Source organism: Parasteatoda tepidariorum, chromosome 10 (genome assembly GCF_982258835.1).
Source record: "Parasteatoda tepidariorum strain Cologne lab strain chromosome 10, Ptep-v5.0, whole genome shotgun sequence".
In the NCBI taxonomy this organism is placed as follows: Eukaryota; Metazoa; Arthropoda; class Arachnida; order Araneae; family Theridiidae; genus Parasteatoda; species Parasteatoda tepidariorum.
Window position 1 is genome coordinate 103102333 of NC_141764.1, and position 19510 is coordinate 103121842.

The window sequence follows — 19510 nt, forward strand, 5'->3', positions numbered from 1 at the left end:
TTGAAATCTTCAATAAAGTGCTGCCATCTATTGTTCTCAATTGCATGTGAATTAATTTTCCCTAAGATAAATTCAGGGATAACAATACGATGCACTCAACAAAAAAAAAATTACTAGGGCATGACATTTTGGAACACCAGTGCAGTGCCAGAGATTATTTCGGTCATGACATGTAAAAATATTATTTTTCAAAACAGATTTTGCTTATAAAAGTTAGACATTAGAAATAATACCTCATTCATCTCACATTAAAATTAGAAAGCTCTACTTTTGTTAAACTTTTAGCCATGCTCAGAATCATGTAATGGAATTAAAATTCATATTTATGTACGAAGTTTGGAAGATAATAATTTTGAATCAATAATTTAACTTGTCATAAAATAAATATTTTTATTGCATTAAATCAATATAAAAATATACAGTAACAATAAAATATATATATATATATAAAGTTTTATACATGATATTATAGATACATTAGTTTTTTCTTAGGTTTAGGTTCTGTGATTTTTTGCATGAACCATAGCAGCACACAGAATTATATTTATCACCAATCTTGAAAGGGATATTACTCCTAATTGATTATCAGCATGCCTCCAGTTTCTGTAAAATTGGTCCGAAAGACCATTAACTAAAAGATATTACAAATCTGTACACATTTTTACTGGTTCATTTACATATCTCTATTAAATTTTTTTATGGAAAAGTTAATAATATGAATTTAAAGAAAAAATTACAATACATGAAATGTATATCACATTTATGACGAAATATTCTATTTTGTGACAGCAACATAGACCAAAACTGAAAATCAAAAAACAAAAACAGCATGTCATCCCTTTACATCATTTGCTGGTCTGAGGGACCATTGATCATTTATTTTATTATATTTGATCCATCATTTTGATGGTCTAGGACTATCATTAATTTCGAGTCCTGTTTAAAACATTACTAAAAAGCTGTTTATGTATTACATACTCTATAATTAAACTATTTTTCATTTCACTCGCATGATATTAAAACAAAGATATTATAAAAAAAATCTTATTTCAAAACTGATTTGAAATATTAATTTAAACCTAAAATTTCGATAAGCTATGGAGAAACCGTGCAGGGAATAGAATTAATGAAATTGCTCATTTGGCTCGACAATTGGGATCTGTTGAAATAAATTAATTTAGTTGTTTGTATAGTAAATAAGGACCTGCACTTAACACGGTTACAGTTACAAGGCAGCATCCCAGAACAACAAATCTGTATTTCCAGTGTGTCCTAAGTAATCTCAATTGCTTTACAACTTCTTCCACCTGTTGAGTTGTACTTGCCTTCTCACCCTCGTTCCTAATCACAAAATCTGCTCGACTCACTTTTTCTGTCAATGACATTTGAGACTTTATCCTGGCAAGAGCATCCTCTTCAGAAATACTGTCTCTAACCATAAGTCTTTGCAGCTGTTGGTCTGGCTCACTAAAACACATAAATTAATTTACATCCTCACCTTTTTGGTTTTTTTATTGCTAACTTTGTCAAACATTTTACAGAATAAGCTATGCATATATGTGTAAGTAAATTGCCTAATGCTATGTATTAATCAGATTATGTTTACAGGTACAAGAGTATTAAAGGAATAAACAGTCTAAAAATATCAATCAACTCAAATCATAAATTTAAAAAAAAAGCATATTAAGCTATTTTGTACAATAGGAAAACATTTAAATTATTTGCATATTTATTTTAAGTTTTTTTTTTACTATATATTTACATTGAGGGTCAAACAAACTGCTAAGCTTTATATATAAATCGCGATTAAAAATAAAAAGAAAGTAAAACAACAAAGTAATGTAAAAATAGTAAGAAAAAATAAGACATTCAACATAACATTTTTGTATTATTTTTTCTTCTAAAGTTTATAAAATCGGAAAATCTGCCAAAAGTCAAAAAAATCCTATGTTTATGTTTAAAATTTTTATTTAAATGTGCTTTTAATTACGTGTTGAATGTTATAAACAGAAATCTTGTTTGTAGGTGAAAATTGAATTAAGATGATTGAAATCATTTCTATAGTAGCTTTCGAACATTTAGATTTTTTTTAAAAATGAATCTCTATCGTGTTTTTTTTTTTTTTTTTTTTTAAAGATTTTAATTATTCCTATTCAATAAAGTCAAATTCCACAGTTGAAGTTATTCTTCTAACAAAGTATAATCTCAACTTTAATTAGTTATTTTATTCAATTTTTTTGGGTTAAATACATTCTTCAGGGTGTGTAGCGTTTTTAAAAAGAGCTTAAATGTGTTTATTTTGGAGTTTTAAAAGCCCTTAAATGTGCTTTTTTTCATTAGGTGTTTTTAAAAAGTACTTAATTTTTTCTTTGCCATGATATTTTCTATATATAGATTCTATATATATATATTTGCTATACATTTTCTTTACCATGTCGATTTGCGCCACGAATTATGCAAAAAGCGCGGTTTTCACATTGTTCTATTTAACGCTTTCACTATTCATTCAACCAAAATCCATTTCTAAGTCACCGTCGTTCTGTAGCGTATGAAAGCGTCGATCATTTTAAATGTTTGATTAAATACTTACGGGTCCGCATGTGCACATATACTGAGCTGAATTCAGTGGGGCACTCTCATGAGCAATTTTGCAAGATATTCTTATTTTCAGGCTCCATTTTCCTCCCTTTGAAATCGGACCAAAATCTCTCGAGTTTTCGCTGATCGCTCAGGGTTAAACTAAACTTTACCAAATTTTAATAGCATGAGAAAATTCTATTTCTCTTGTTAATTTCATCGTTGGTGAAGAGCTTTCATCAATGGCAAGCTAATGGCCTACTTTTAAACTTTTCAGTGCTCTTACCAGTTTTAAGAGAATTACATATTTTATGCATTTTGTGTTCTCAAAATATTTCCTTTAATGTACAGAAATTTCTTTTAGGAACAAACTTTAGAGGCAAGGTTTTAAAAAGAAAGAGGCAAGAGTTTTAAAAAAAAAACGTGGGAAGAGAGGAGCCTTCAATATTTTAAATGCCGCAAAAAATTTTATGTTATTCAGATTCATCATTCCAAAATACTCTAAATCATCTCTTAATGATTTGATTTAAAAACAATTGAAGTAAAAAATTTAATTATCTCAGATTTGTAAAATATTATGAGTATAAGAACCATATAATTTATTCTGACAAAAATGTTTAGTTTCAATATTCATTGTATTTACAATTCAAAATTAATTAAATTTGTTTTAATTATTTCATTAAAGAAATGCTGAACCAAGTAATGAATTTTAATAAAAAATTTATTAGGGACCATTCAATAATTTACATTTGTAATAAAGATTTCTTAATTCTTTACATATTTTTATAAATTTGGTATGATCAATAATATTAATCTTGTTAATGTTCTGTTGAATATTCTACCATAAATAACATTTATTTAAATTATAATTAATTAAATTTAATTTAAATTAAAAATAAAATCTGAATTTTTCAACTAACTTCTAATAATGCTATATTCATCCAAAAAATACTAGTGTTGCAACAATTATAAAATTCTCCTTTAACCAAAAAATTTTAATTATATTATTTAAGTTTTCTACTAGCTCCTTTTATCCATTTAACCTGAATGTTTCAGAAGTGTAGATATTTGTCTTAATAGCTTTTAGACACTATTGGAATTTAAAATTATTACATAAAAAAATTACAGACTTTTCTCATAAGTCAATGAATAGCAACACCTAATCTTTTCTTCACCTAAAATTCCTATGACACATTTGTTTTCATTATCATAGAAGATGGAATTAAAATATATTTCATTACTCTTAGTATTTGTTTAAATAATTTAACTTCAGACAAAGTTTTTGATAGAAACAGAATTCATAAAAATTATTACTTGAAAAAAGAAACAGCTTTTTTTTTCACATATAAATGCTGCTGTTTCTGAACCAGATCAATATTGAGTTATCACAAAAACTTTTAAGTTGGCTTATACATTTTGAAACGAATTTCATTCATTCATAATTTTTATCAAAGATATATTACAGAACTATTTGTATTTGAAAAAGGTTCATTTAGGTTCTTTTGGAAAAAAAAAAGAGGGTACTATAAATTTTACTTTGTTTTTGAATCTATATTCTTAAAAGTCAAGATTCAGAACCAATTAAAAAAAAGAAAATCAAAGGGTGAAACTGTTTATGTCCATGAAAGTTGATTTAAAAAAAAAAAACGAGTTTAGGATTGAAAATTTTCAGGAGCAAGCATTTGAGTGAAATCCTAAATATAAAAAGATACATGAAAGTCACAAGCATTAATTTACGTCCGCTAAAAATTTCAAAACAAAATTTGCACATTTTTAATGTTGAGAAAAAATATAATTTAAAAATTGGGATGAACAAGAACTTCTTTTTATCAAAATTTTTCCCAATCAATACTTTCTCACTAGTGTTCCTTTCATCTCCTTCGAAATACTTTTTTAGTTCTTGTCTACCCGTAGACAGGAACAGTTTTTACCCCAGAACGACCCACCTTCACAGTGTAATAACTTTTGGAGAGAACCAATTTTCAACATTATTGATTTGTGAAAACTTAATAATCCCCAAAATGTAAAAAAGTGGTCATTTTTGAGAATAAAGGACATAAACTGTTCTTCTTCCTTGATCTTCAAATATGTTCAAGAATCCTTTTATACTAGGCTATGTAAAGTAAATGAATCAACTAACCAGGAAACAACAACTGTTTTGTGCAGATATTTAACCATCTTCCCACTTTCATATAACAATGGTAAATCAATAACAGTAAACTGGTGGCCTAGACAACAAATAAAATGATTAGCTTATTTGTAATGTGAAACATACCTACAGAAAAATTGATACTTACATTCTGATTAAACAATATTCCCTTATAACTAACAAAGTAAATATATTTTAAGCTTTAGTTAAAGTTTAATAAACAATAAAATGATGCTTGTTTAATCTTTAATAATTATATAGTAAATGAAAAAATTTTGATCAGGGAATCGTGACACATTATAACTTTAAAATGTGGCATTGGAGAAATCTTACTTTAAGTGAATGTAACACTTGTCATTTAAATACATTTTTTATAGCAATATGATGAATCAATAGTAGAAAAATATTTAATTCATTGGGTCATAATTGTTTTTTAAAAATGCAATTCTAAAAAGGTTTACAGCACACATTTAAGTGACATTTTGTAAATTTAAGAAAAATCAGATTCAGAATGCATAAAAACATTGGGAGATTGTTTTAAAACCATCTTAAATAAAAGACTTGAGTCAAAAAAAATAATAATATTCCATGACTAATTATAACACAAAAATCTGAGTGTTCACATAGCTTCAAACTTTTTGCTAAAATATTTTAGCGTTTATGTAACTGAACTTATGATCAAAAATAAATAAACCTGAAAGTCTGAAAAGAGATTATGAAATATGGATTTATACCTAGAAAAAATAATTTCAGACATTTCCACATTATTGATTTGTAGATTTCAGGATGTGTAAAAGAGTTCAAAAGGCGTCTTTTATCTGGTTGTGAGAAAACTATTTGGCCCATTTTTTGGCGATTTAGAGTTCCATCGGAATTAAACACAGCATCTCCAAATTCTTTCCTAATTTTCTTTGTAGCCGTTTTACCAGGTTCAACAACTAAATGCGAAAACAAAAATGTAAAACATTTACAATTTCATTTGTAATGATAAAAAAGGATTCATAAAGTGCAGTGCAATGTAAAATAGAACATTGGGTTAATAAATGGTTTTGCATAAATATGATTAAATAGATGAGAAATCCATCAAACATGTTTGCCAACTAACATTTAAAAAAAAAGCCTAATGGTATGAAAATTGGAAGAAAAACTTTTTTTATTTAAGAATAATTAAACACACATTATTTTTCTATAATATTCTAATATATTATTTTTAGGACAGGTAAAACTGTCATGCTTGTAACTAAAATCCTCATTAGTATTAAAAAAATGAACATTTTAAATTTTTAAAAGAAAACCTTGTAGATAATACATACGCTATATAATAATACTACATAAGCTGTAAATCAAATATACTTATACATCAAATTACTAAACTACAAATAAAAGTCCATTTTAACAGTAATAACTAAAGGTATATATGAACGCAGGCCGTATACATGAACAGTAAATATCAGAAGATACATGTAATTCATTGACAGTACATAAATTTTTTTCTTAATTTTAAAAACTTGTAATCAGAAGTATTTCGAATCTAAACCAGAGATGCTGAAATTTAAATCAGTTGCTTTATTTCATCTGATTTTAAGAAAAATCATTGCCTTAAATCAATTTCACAAACAAGTAGAAAATAATTCATTTAGCATCAAAAAATATTTCTAAATGCAAATTAAACGCAGGACATAGAAATTTGCGTACACACTCATTTTAAATGAATGTAACTAACTAGTTTCTGTAAATTTGAGAATAAATTGAAAACATTTCAGAATACTTTCCATGAGGAACAGTACATAAATAAAGCTGAGAATCCAACTACTTCCATTTGAGAGGGAAGAATAGAGAGATAAATACAGGGTTTGAGGGGCAGACCATCCAGTTTGCCCTCTGAATGAAAAATTTTCACAATCCATGTCATTTGAACTTATTTTCAAATTTTGAAATTCTCCACACGATGTAGTCACGACATGTTAACTTTTAATTATCACTTTTTGATGCGTTCGATGGGTGACAATTCTATCACAACTTTACGCTCTTGAAAAAGAAAAAAGATCCGCAGTACTTCGTCTTTTTTTTTTTGTTGCCATTTCTTTTTGAATTTCAATATATTTAATACGCAATTATGACAGGTGAATTCGAAACGTTCAATTCTATCGAAGCTTCACATCGTTGGAAGAAGTTTTCTCGTTTGATAAATAAATGTTAAAAAACAATTTGGCCCTTTCCACATGATTTTCAAAACTCTAATATTTTGAATATGTTATTGCAACAAGCGAATCTCGAATTTGAGTTACCATGTCTTGATACCTTCAAATCATGTTGATTTCGTCTTAAATCTGCTTTGTTTTCTGATTGTCTTGTTTTTTTATTCAGATATTCTTTATACAATGATTTAATAACAAGACGCATTGCAGATGGAAACTTACTCTCGTATAAAGTAGCACAGTGGGTGCAGGAACTTGTCAGAGGAATAATGAAATTTTTTATACTTTTGGCTCACTCCATAGTTTTTTATTTTAAATCCCTAACTCAGTATTTTACAACTAATTTCCGTAGCAACCACGGAAATTCCGTAGTAGCTGGAGGGTATGCCCAGTGTTTTCACTACAACGCGAGGATCTCGCGTATTTTTTTCTTTTCTCGCATTAAAAAATTATTACCGCGAGAAATTCGCGCATTCTATAAATCAATTTCAAAATTCGCGAATTTCTCGCATTTTGGAAAAAGCTTCGAATTACGCCCTTTAGAATAAAATTCGTTTCACTTTTCTTCCTGGATCTTTCATTACTTTCAACATCTGCCCCGTTATCTAGCTTCCCTAATTACCAGTATTGTTCAGAACCTTTTCGAACAACAGAACACAACCACGGAACCACCTTTCAGAACACATTTCTCTGCAACCACGTGTTTACCATAGGTAAGGTTTCTTCATGTAAGACGTTCAAATTTTTTTTATGTAGATGTAATGTAATGTAAGATGGACAAATGCCTTGTAAAGGCAAAATCTTCTATGATGATGCACCAAAAATATTCAATGCTTTAAAAAAATTAAGACGTTAAAAATGTATTATAATTAAAGAAATGATTTTTTTTTCAAGAGTTTTTGTGTTTTTTTAGTTTTCAGAAATCTCATTTAACTTTTTGAAATCTCACCCTGTTTTTGAGAAAGGGTGAGAAATTCTCACCCATTTTTTTCCATGATGAAAACACTGTATGCCTATTGTTTATCTACCTTTCAAAAATATTCAAATAATTTTTTAGCAAAATTTAAGCTTATTTTTAAACTATACATAAAACCAAAATTTCAAGGTTTGAATACAACTCATTCCAGAAAGATAAATTCTAGACCATTTATAAAATTTTGTCAAAGTAGATCAAGTATGACGTAAAAAATAAAATAAAAAACTCAAATTTACTTAGTTGAGCATTTGGCTGCTATTTTAAATACATTAATTGAAATCAAATTATAGGAATTAATTTTTCCAACTTAATTGCCCCATACTAGAATATTTTAATGCAGTTACCTTCTCGAGCAATGACATCAGCATCAATAACTTCTATTCCCAAACTTCTGAGAATTGCCACAACAGAGCTTTTACCAGTCGCAATTCCTCCCGTGAGACCAACAAGAAACATCTCTGCTTCTATTAACACATAATCGAAGAAGAAGAAAATGTTAGAAAAATTAAGTTTTATCTTCTTAAGAAGGATAAAGAAGCTTTTTACATTGCTGTTTTACTAGCAACTAAGTAAACAGAAAAGATAAACGACGACGCATTTAACAATGTTTGTCAAATTTTTACAACTAAATTGATATTTACCCAACTTTGGTAAAACTTGACGAAACATGTAACCATGAGCGTTTACCTTTTGAGGAGAATGTAAATTAAACATACAAATACAATAGTTTTCTAAATTTCACACCTGGGACCTTCTATATATTTGCAAAAGTATTTTTTTCTTTTTTAATTTTCAGCTTGTTTATAATTAAGTTTAATTTAAATTGATGAAAATCTGTGAAATATTTTTATTTCTTGAAAATATTAAGGATATTTATTGAAATTTCCAATCATTAAAAGGAACAACCACCCACTTTCCCCCACGAAAACGCAAATGCATGTAACACAGAAAGTCAAATTTCCGTCATCCCCCATAATTCTATCATCAGTTTTTTCAACAATGTAATTTAGTACCATACATTTAAAGGGTAGACTTTGACACAATATTGGTACTATCAAAATAATCACCAAGTTCTGTGTGCTTCCAGCAGGGTTTGCCAAAGCAAGCCCAGACCAAAAAATGGGCTCACTTGAAGATTAAAAAAAAAAAGATTCTTTTAAGGTGTTTTTTGTTCAAAAGATACTTAACTAGATCAATAGATTTTACTTCAAAAGTAAAAATATCACTTTACTTCATTTCTGAAAAACTATTAGTTTTTAGGAAATAAAATTATTTATGTGGCTTGAAAAAATTATTGAATTTTCTTAAGCAAATTGTAAGCAAACTGTAAGACATAATTTATAGATAAATTAGTTTTATATATTATTATCAAATATAAAAACTACTTTTTTATATCATATAAACATATTTATGAAACTAATTAGTACTCAATGTTTATAATTGCACTAAAATTGATTTAGGTTTTAGAAATTTTTTCCTGAATTGTACAGTGAAATGCAAAAATTGAGATTAAAAAATTTTTTTCATATTAAAAAAAAAGTATGAAGAAAGAATTTCAAAGGAAAAATATATTCAACCTATAAATTATTTTATTTATTTTTTAAAAGTATTTACTTGTAATGTTTATTACCATCCTCCCCATGGCAGAATAGCAGCGACACGTCGACATTGTCGTAAAATGTTACAGAGCTCCGGCAGAAAATTTTTTCTTTTGAAAAGTAAGAAAATATATATATATATTAAATTTTTTTTCTACGGAAATTTACACGTAATATTTGAATCATGCATTTGGACAATCACTTTTTGGTGCACTCATTTTATGCAAATAGCATCGTAAATCGATGTAATGTTTTGATTGTATTTTCGGCAGTTATTGATTTCTCTATAGTTTTTAAATCCGATATTTTTTATACGATATTATACAAGAACCTAATCTTGAAACGAAACACGCGCTTGAGGAGTCGATCTTTTTTGTCGGCAATTACTACTACGGATTACATGATTTTTTTTATTGTGATGATTATTTAAAAAATGTGAAGAAGGAAATAAATTGTGCATCCCCCCCCCCAACAAAATGTGAGAATATCCCCCACAATATTAGAATAAAAAATTATTAAATGTTCAATTAAAAAAAATTATATAATTTTTGTTTTGTAAACACAGCGCTTTAATGTTTTGTAAACACAGTTATTTTAAATTAGTAACATATATGTTTGTTAGCATTAAACGTTTCTTGCAGAAAGATATCAGTGCTAGAGAATTTTGTCGCAGATAGCTCGAAAAAATTCTGATACAGGAATCATCCTTTCTTAATATTACTCTCTACTATTCGTACAACTTGATTTCTATCATTATTCCAAATTATTGGCTTAAAACTAAAAGTGGAATTCTTTATATAAAATGAACCCGTAATATTGGGAAATAACTCTACACAACATTACTAAATAATCTATCTGGCGAAAAACATTCAAATAATTTGTATATTAGTTCAAATTAGTTTCAAAATAACTCAAAAAGTCAATCCAATAATTCAAAAAGTTAAATAAGAATTTAAAAAACAAAATTGTAGAATAAGTTGTAATGGTAACCGAACAAACATAATTTTATCTCAACAAACTCAGGAACTAACTCTATGTTAATAGAATAAAAAATTCGTAGATTTTTTAATTAAATAATTTTTAAGTTATAGTCTGTTTGCCGTTAAGAAATAAAAATACATAATAACCTGGCAATCTAAAACATTTTTTTAAAAAAATGGTTGCATTGCAACAAAACAAGTGATAAACTTTCATAAAAAAACAAGTAATGGTAAACTTTCATAAATATAATAAGTAATAATAACCTTTCATAAATACATCTAAAAATAAAAATACTTCTGAAAAAAACTCAAGTGGGCTAGGCTTTTCCAAACCCTGGCTTCCAGGCCTGGAAGTATCCGATTCAGAAATATCCTGCATTTAAAAAAACATTTACCAGCACAATCTAAATGCATTTTTGTTAATTTAAACAAAAAAATTACATTTTAAATTTTCTAAAAATAAACAAACTATTTCTAAAAATAAAAGCCCTATTTTTGTTTACCCAATCAAAGAACATCACTATAACCAAATCCTACAGGACACTCCAGGTACTGAGAGGGGTGAAGCCCATCCATTACTGACGAGATCTTTCAGAAACGAAATGGATGGGCTTGGAGAACAGAAGACACTAACTGGGTTGAGATATTACAAAACACATTATTTCCAATTATATATAATCATATAACATTATGCATTACATAACATATTATTTACAGATTCCTTTCTTCAAAAACCCAGTCTACTACATCCCTCAAATACCCTTGTGTTGACCTGAGAAACCTTCTAACAGAGGACTCGAGATTTATACAGATGGGTCAGAATGGAAACCAGAGAACAAGATAATCTAATTACAAGACAGGCTATGGTCATAAAGTAGAAAGGAATTACGACCCATACTAACTCGGCCCATATGGAAAATAATAGCAGTATCTACTTGGCTGAGATCCTGGCAATTCAGATAGCACTACAATAGTTAAATAATCATGGCTCTCCCATGGGTTGATCTATGCTGACTTTTCTTTCATCATTACTGAGCCTTGCTGACCCCCATAAACATCTCCTGATTATTGAGGAAACAAAATCAATGTGGAATAATGAATATACTTTAAATGGAAGCCAAGGCACCTACGAGGATCACAGGAAATTAGGAAGCTGATGAGGTTGCAAAGGAGGCAACAATGTTCAGCCAAATCGACATTAAGACACCGGGGGAAAGAACCGAGTCGAAACCTATATCAAACAAATTACTTTTAACCAATGGAAAGAAATCTTGGAGATCCAGTGACATACATGTTTTTTAAGGATCCAAGCCTGAAATGACTGCAGCCCAATTTGTATTTATTCTTAAATGGAGTGTTTGGGATCTATCAAAAAAAATTATTCAGCTTCATGTTTTTATTGCAGTGTGAGGAGACAGGACATAGTTCACCTTATAAAGCACTGCCCTAGATTCCAGACACTTTGTGGGTCTTACATGAATAATTACCAGGAAGAAAATCAATGGTATGCAATATAGGCCAACAGGAGGATTGTCATTTAACAAACGCTAGAAGATGTTCTGGCCTCTGATCAACTGACTACAATCTTGATTGTATACTTCAATCCCTTTTAACTTATACACAAGTTTTCAACTCCATCTTGATTTACTGTCTAAGTTTTAATTTCAGCCATCTGGATTCTTTTGACTTCAACTGGTTTTAACAATCACTACTCTTTACGTCAATTTTAACTTCTGATGGCCGCCTACACCCATTTTATCCAGTGATTTTACCAATTTAAACGAAATCACTTTGGATGATTTGTCAACACTGACCTTAATAGTCTGACTTTAAACATCAATAATCTTTAACGACTGCCCCCCAACCATCTTCACTTTAACTGCCTCAACTTTTGAACTGTACAGTACCTTCAAATGAACTGGCCACCTTGTCTTCACTCATCAGTTTGTGGGAAAGCCGAATTCACGTAACTATCGACGAACTACTGTCACCACCACAGTGTGTTATTATCAACAAACTATGCCAAATTGATCCCATTTTGCTTTATTTATTAATTTTTTTTATTTAAAAAAAAGAAGAAAAAAAACTAATTCTAACTTTTCTTGTGATTTCTGATCCCTTGGATCTCTTTTTAGATTTAGCTGTAGGTTCCTTCTGCTGGTCTTGGGTATTGTAGAGGTAAAATTACTTTGCACTTGACCCCGATACCTGCAATTGCTGTTACCTCAGATTAACTTATTATGCGATATAAATTTAACCGTCATTATATATTGTTATCCATATTATTTCTGATCTAAAATTCTAATACTGTGCAATTGAAAAATATTTGATGTATATATTTTACATTTTTTCTTATTTAATTAACGCCATGGTTGGGGCCTTGCTGAACCTTGACTGGGCAAGTGTGTGCATCTAAAAAAACAAAAAAAAAATTTTTAAGTGCTAATATTCAACCTGTTTTTGAAGAAGGAAAAGGACTCTTTACAGCATAAATTTCTCGCATTTTAACACTTGTTCTTTTGAAACACAAAAAGAAATAAGAATTGAGAAGAAAAAAAACTATGAAAACTATGAATAATATTGGTATAAAAATCTCACAATATTTGCCAGCTTTGATGGATCGAGGTTTGAGTAAGAAATCACAAGTTTAACAGACCACTGAAGAAGGGAGAAAGGCAAAAGTGATTCAGAAAGAATGGTTTAAATTCTTATGTCTTGAAAAAAAAATTGTTTTTTCTTTCTTACCTGATTTTATTTTTGAACATTAACAATTATTGGAAGTACAAATTAGTTCAATCCGTTTTCAAAAGATGGCTCTGGCTGTTATGACTGTTTCATAGTGACAGCTGGTTTCGGTGGTTTCAGAGAGGTTAGACATCTGTCAATAATATTCAGTTTATATCGCTTTGAGTTTCATACAAAAACCCTGTTTTTTACTTTGTTGAATATGTCAAATTTAGTGGTAACTCAGCAGCATTTGCGAGAGGTTTTACGTTTCTGCTTTAATTGGAAGAAAAGTGCATCTGAAGCGCATGGAATGCTTGTAGAAGTTTATGGTGATAATACTCCAACTGATAAATCATGTATCGAATGGTTTCAACGTTTCAAGAGTGGTGAATGATGTTGTATACTATGAGCCAGGGTTGGCAAGATTTTGCCGCAGGTGGAAAAAACCATGGTAAATACCGGTAAAAACCGTCCTGGCAAAAACAGGTTTTTGCCAAGCAAATTGGCAAAAAGTGGCAAAAACCTATATTTTCCAAGATGAGAGGACAAAAACACATTTTTGATACAAAATTATTCCTAAAATTGAAATATATACTATGAATATAAATAATTACCAAAAAATGAACAAAATTATTATTCCATAATAAAATGATAATGTAATAATATATCACTTTAGTAGTTTAAAGCATTATTAATTGGAAAATTTGCGATTATTCTCTTTTTTCCAGTGAAATGAACTTATTTTAAAGTAATATAACTATAATTTAAAGCATAAAATATCTATCAACATGTGTAGTTAATTATTATAGAAATAATAATTTTTTATAATATATGATAATATTATACAAATAATAATATTTATTTATTTGTAAAAAAACTTATTTTAGGATTCTAAAATGAAAAGAGATCAAAAACTTTCAATCTTTTAAAAATTATTACCCTTATATTAATTGTTAATATGTTAAAAATAATTTTTTCATGTAATGTATCAAAATTATTATTCCTTATGATTTATTTAAATTTGTTTCAAGTATTTTGTAATAATATTTAATCAGCAATTTAGATAATTTGGTTTTTGCCGGTTTTTACCAGTTTTTGCCGGTTTTTACCAGGTTTTTGCCACTGTCCTGGCAAAAACCCCTTTTTGCCGGCAAAAACTCCAACCCTGCTATGAGCTGCTACAACCTGGCGATTCCATTACGGGCAATCGATATAGGTTACAATTGATTAGATTGAGCCACGCATTATGATAAAAATGGCTAGAATAAGAGCAAAGACAAAGCAAAGTTATTCTTCTGCATGATAACGGTCGGCCTCGTATCGCAAAAAATTATTTGGAAATGCTCAAGTGGGATATTTTACCGCACCCGCCATACATTGTTCTCTCTGATAACTGGTTGTTCCGACGAATGCTACATTTATGCAAATATTTCGAATTGGTTATTCTATGTATGCAAGTATTAATAAGAAAGATCAACTAGGTTTAAATGAGAGCAAAGCACAGGGTTCCCACTCTTTTAACAAAGCAAAAATGAAGCACTTTTAAGGACTTTTTTTTAAAAAAATTAAGCACTTTTTTGAAAAATTTAGGACTTATGCCACCGGTGACAGTGCCAATTATTTACCTTTCTAAAAACATCAATAAATAAAAATAATAATAATAAACAATTGTATTAATTAACAGGGCTCGGCAAAGAAGTACCAGGTAATTTTTGCAGGAGAAAAAAATTTCAGATTGTTAAAAGTTAACGTCATTTAGATTGTAAAAGCTAACAAATCAAACTAATATGTATTCCATTTTTAATGATTTCATTGAAATTGAATAGTAAAATTAAGTTTTCATGTATGTTAAAAAAAAAATAAAGAAAGAAAATTGGCAAAAACATTGAAAAAATTATTACAGGAAGTTTTTATATTTCACTACTAGACCAGCAAACATGCTATAATTACTTTTATGATGAACTTAAACAAAATTATTTCCAGCCAAACATGCTATTAAGAATTAACTTTACATAATGCTACTAAACATTCTGGTGAAAAAAATTAACTCATTTTAAAGCAACCAAAAACTGAACAAAAATTAAAAAACAGTATATTAAGTTGCAATGTTAACTGAATAAAATGATTATTAAAATCTAAGGATCTTTTAGTTCAGTAGATTTAGATTTTTATGTAACATTCTGCTTATCCTTTAGTGATGCTAAAAAATTAAGGACTTTTAAAAACCTTGTACCAAAATTAAGTACTTTTAAGGGCCCTTATTTTCCAATATAAAAATTAAGCAGTTTTTAAGGACTTTTAAGGACTGTGGGAACCCTGAAGCAGATTAAAATCAATCAGAGTACTTTAGTTGATTATGATTTTATGAAAATTATGTGCTATTTTAACAATATAATTTCTTGCTTAGTAAATGTTTTTGTAGTTTCAAAAATGGACTTTAAAATTTTGCTAGCAAAATGCCATAAACTCTGCTAGTAACTATATAGAAGTTGTCAACTAACACATTTAATTTTTCCATTACCAAGATATAAAACAAAGTCGTGAACATAAACTAAACTTATACCCCTCCTTAAGGGGTTAAGGACCTTATTCCTAAACTGAATCAAATCCAAAAATAAACTTTGGGTTCAGCAAGATTTTTGTTATTTATCAAAATTAATATCAAGATTGCAAAGCCATAATCTAATCATATAAAGATACAGTACTAAATGACGTTAAAATTTAACAATTACAAACATGAATTACATAGAAAAATGTTATGCAATTAAAGTCGAAAATAAAATATTTACATAATAAAATAGTATACAAATTAAATAACTGCGGGGTGAAAACTGAATGGGTGAGATATAACTCTGAAATGAAAATCAAAAGTTCTTTTTAAATAATAAGGAAAATAATATTCCTCTTACAAATCTAATTCATATGTAAATATAAACATTAAATCATGCGGTTGCAGTTAAATAAAGAAACAAGCCATTAATATATTTTCACCGATGATCCCTTCTTTTAAAAGGAAAATTAGTTTATTTATTATAAATTATGCATTTGTTATGATGAGAAAATTGGTTTTAAATAACGCTGAAAACTACATAATTCCAAATAAATTTTTACAAATTTACGATAAAAGTTATAAGCAAGTAAAGTTTAGTGGTAATACTCGATAACTGGATCTACTACTCAATTAAATAAAAAAAATTATATTTTTGTTATATGAATACTCAATAGAGAGCAGCACTAGATATCATTCGAAAAGATTTGAAAGATAAATTTACTTTTAAAGAATCTTAATTTTTATTTGTTTTATTTATTTATTTTGACAATATCTGAAACACGAACCATCGATCGTTTCATTAAAATAGAAGAAATGATTCTGATATAGTATTTCAAATTTGATGTAAAATTTCAAATGTTTGTGTTTTAGACCATGTACATAAAATAAACTAATGCACCGATAATCAAAGTCTAAACAATCACAATTTAAAATAACCTATTCAAAACGACAAACTAAAAAAAAATAAGGTATAGATTTAAATTTTTGAGCAAAAATGAAAAGAAACTTAAAAGCGAAAGGCTGAAAGAGAAAAAACATTATTTTAAGAAATATCTTAATCTTTTTTTCTTTTTTAATATCTTAATCCTTTTATCTTTATATCTTAATCTTTTTTTTAAGCTTTAAATTGTTATTGTTATCAAATCAGGAAATTTTTATGATGGATAACTAGAAGTGAAAATTTTTCTGTTATTTCACATTAAACATAAGCTCCATTTTTGTTATTTTACAATAAATGCCCAAATTATAAAATAGCATGTACGTTCTACAGTTGGAAAAAAAAAATCTACCCTAACAACATCAGAAGAGATCTTTCTCTTCATAATTTTTTGTTCTCGGCGAATTTTTGATGATACAATAAAATAATCTTATTTCTAAAAAGATAAGAAAGTTCGTTATGTTAGAATTTTGGAAAAGCAGTTCTTTACAGCATTAACAAATTCTGGTGATTTTAAGTTTCCTAAAAACTTTCAAACAATAAAATGATCGAATTAGTAATGGGTTTTTAATGACTGTGCATTTGATATTTTCGGATTTTTTTAAAGAAAGACCTTTACATTATTTTAACAAAAATTATTCAAAAACAGAAAGATTTTTCAACATTCTAAATATAGTTAAACTTATGTAATGTTTCATGCTAAAATACCATTCTGCGAATGTTTTTTTCTTCTTTTTTTTCTTCCCCTTCCTAAATTGGTTGCATAATTTTGCTATTAAAAATCCCAGTAGCACAATTTTTAATATGTAACTCTTGGTCGGTAGGGCGCTGGGCCCATATCCAAGAGGTCGTGGGTTCGATCCTCGCCGGCCGAAGACTCCCCGTGTAGTAAATGGTGACTGATGCACGTTAAATCTGTCGAGTCTCAAAGTCCTCCATGTTCCCACAACAAATCAATACCTCTGGGGGTACTGATCCAGGAGTTTCCTTGTCTTCTGGATTGGTTCAAAATTACAAGGCTACGGAATTGAATGTAAGTAGTCGTAAACCCATGAAATTGGGTCGGCTGTTCAACGACGGTTATAAAATAAAATATGTAACTCTTGTAACTCCTCGAGAATTTTATGAAATGCATTTGAAACACCTTCAAAAGATTAAAAATTATAAAACATTTTTTTTTTTTTTTTTACCTTTTGGAGATTTTGAACACTCTGGTAATAGAACATTTCCTCTTCACTCTTTTTTTCTTTTAAAGATAAGGAGAATAAGTTTTAGTTTTCCGAGACTACCACAACTTTTCAGCATTTATAACGTATATATTTACTCAGCAGAAATTTCTCAAGCAGATAATAACGCAAAGAAAACAAGAAGCGAACGCAGAAAACAAATAGTAAAAGGAAAAAATTAGGTAAAAGGTTTATTAATAAAAAAAAGAGTAAAAATTATGAAAATTATAAAAAATTATTAAAAATGAGAAAATTTAACAACGAAAAGATATTATCTTTTTGCCAACCCACACGATTATATACGCAAAAATTAGTACTTTCTGGCATCGTACTATTATAGCCAAAGCAAAGTATATCAATACAATAGAATTAATTTGTAATAAGTCGGACTTGTCATTACGCTCACTATTGTAATTTGTAAATAGTTAATTTTGCACTCAATAGTGTTGATGTAGAAAACTATAAAGGTAGAATGAATTAAAATGAACAATTGTTACAAAAGTTAAAAAAAGAAAATCACGCCTTTCATTCTCATTTTAAATTTTTTGAGTACTTAAATGTAATTGAATAACCCTTTCCAAACAGGTAGACATTTCAGTAATAAACTTTGAATTCCTTTTAGAGATTCATTCATCGTTTCTGAGTTCAAGCCAAGCAATTATGTATCGAAACAAACTTTCAAAAATGATGTACTATAATCGATAATGTATGTTTAAAGAACTCAATGCATAGGCAGTTGTAATCCACCTCACCCATGTTTTTGCCTTAACTTATACTCCGTTTTACTCTTTCCGTGGAAGTATCTTAAGATAGAGATCTTCTTTATATAAAGAAAAGGCATTAGAGTCTTATGGACACACATAAAAGTAAAACAATGAAAAAGATATTTTATTAGCATTAACCGTGTTCAAATTATCTGAACTTCACAAAATGGCCAGCAAAAATTCGAGCTTGTCACTTTAACTTTATGCTTATTTAACTTATGCTAACTTTCGAGCCATGATTCGAATTGAACTTCAAAATAAAATAAATTTGTAGATAATGACTGCCAGGCGCATTCTCATTGGACAGATGCATCACGTGGTTATAACTCATTCAGTATCAAGTCAGAAGTCTAACGTATGTTGTGCTTCTTCCTAAGTAATAGATGATTTAAATAAAATTAAATAATGAGTCGAGTGTTGGCCACTACAGAGAATTAGATCTTTTGAATGGTCATTTCATACATCTGCAGTACGTACCATAGTTTCAAAAACCAAGACTTCTGCAACATTCTTTGAAATATCAATGCAATGACTTCTATTTTTCTTTTAACGAACTTATTAAATAAATAACCACCTTGAAAAGAAACAGCACTTGGAAAACATTGATAGGGAGCAGCCTAATGCACGATTTTAAATCATTTCAAAACGAAAATACAGTAAGTATGAAGCTATTAGAAAGATTTTGTAAAACGTTTCCATTAACTTAAACGCTTTTTCAGCCTCACAGCATATTCGCAAAATTTACCTTCAAATTTTCAGCATCTTTGTGGGGTCAGAAATAAAGTGAGACAAAATCCCTCCTCTGAAATTCTCGCTATTAAAGAAAA

The 19510-nt window shown here is 28.5% G+C and overlaps 1 protein-coding gene across 5 annotated transcripts; it reads right to left on the minus strand.

Annotated features, from left to right (window-relative positions):
* Positions 1-370: 370 nt before the first annotated feature.
* Positions 371-16152, minus strand: Dpck (Dephospho-CoA kinase). Of its 5 annotated transcripts, XM_016055628.5 has the most exons (6): positions 15995-16109; positions 10743-10851; positions 8245-8364; positions 5461-5664; positions 4718-4805; positions 371-1467 (listed from the first exon to the last, which is right to left on the minus strand). In XM_016055628.5, the coding sequence occupies exons 2-6, from the start codon at positions 10747-10749 to the stop codon at positions 1173-1175; spliced, it is 714 nt and encodes a 237-aa protein (XP_015911114.1). In that variant the 5' UTR covers positions 10750-10851; positions 15995-16109; the 3' UTR covers positions 371-1172. The 5 variants fall into 5 exon arrangements, with proteins under 5 accessions (XP_015911114.1, XP_015911115.1, XP_087009676.1 ...); XM_016055629.4 differs by lacking the exon at positions 10743-10851 and having other exon boundaries at positions 15995-16152; XM_087153550.1 differs by lacking the exons at positions 10743-10851; positions 15995-16109 and adding an exon at positions 16115-16135.
* Positions 16153-19510: the final 3358 nt, after the last annotated feature.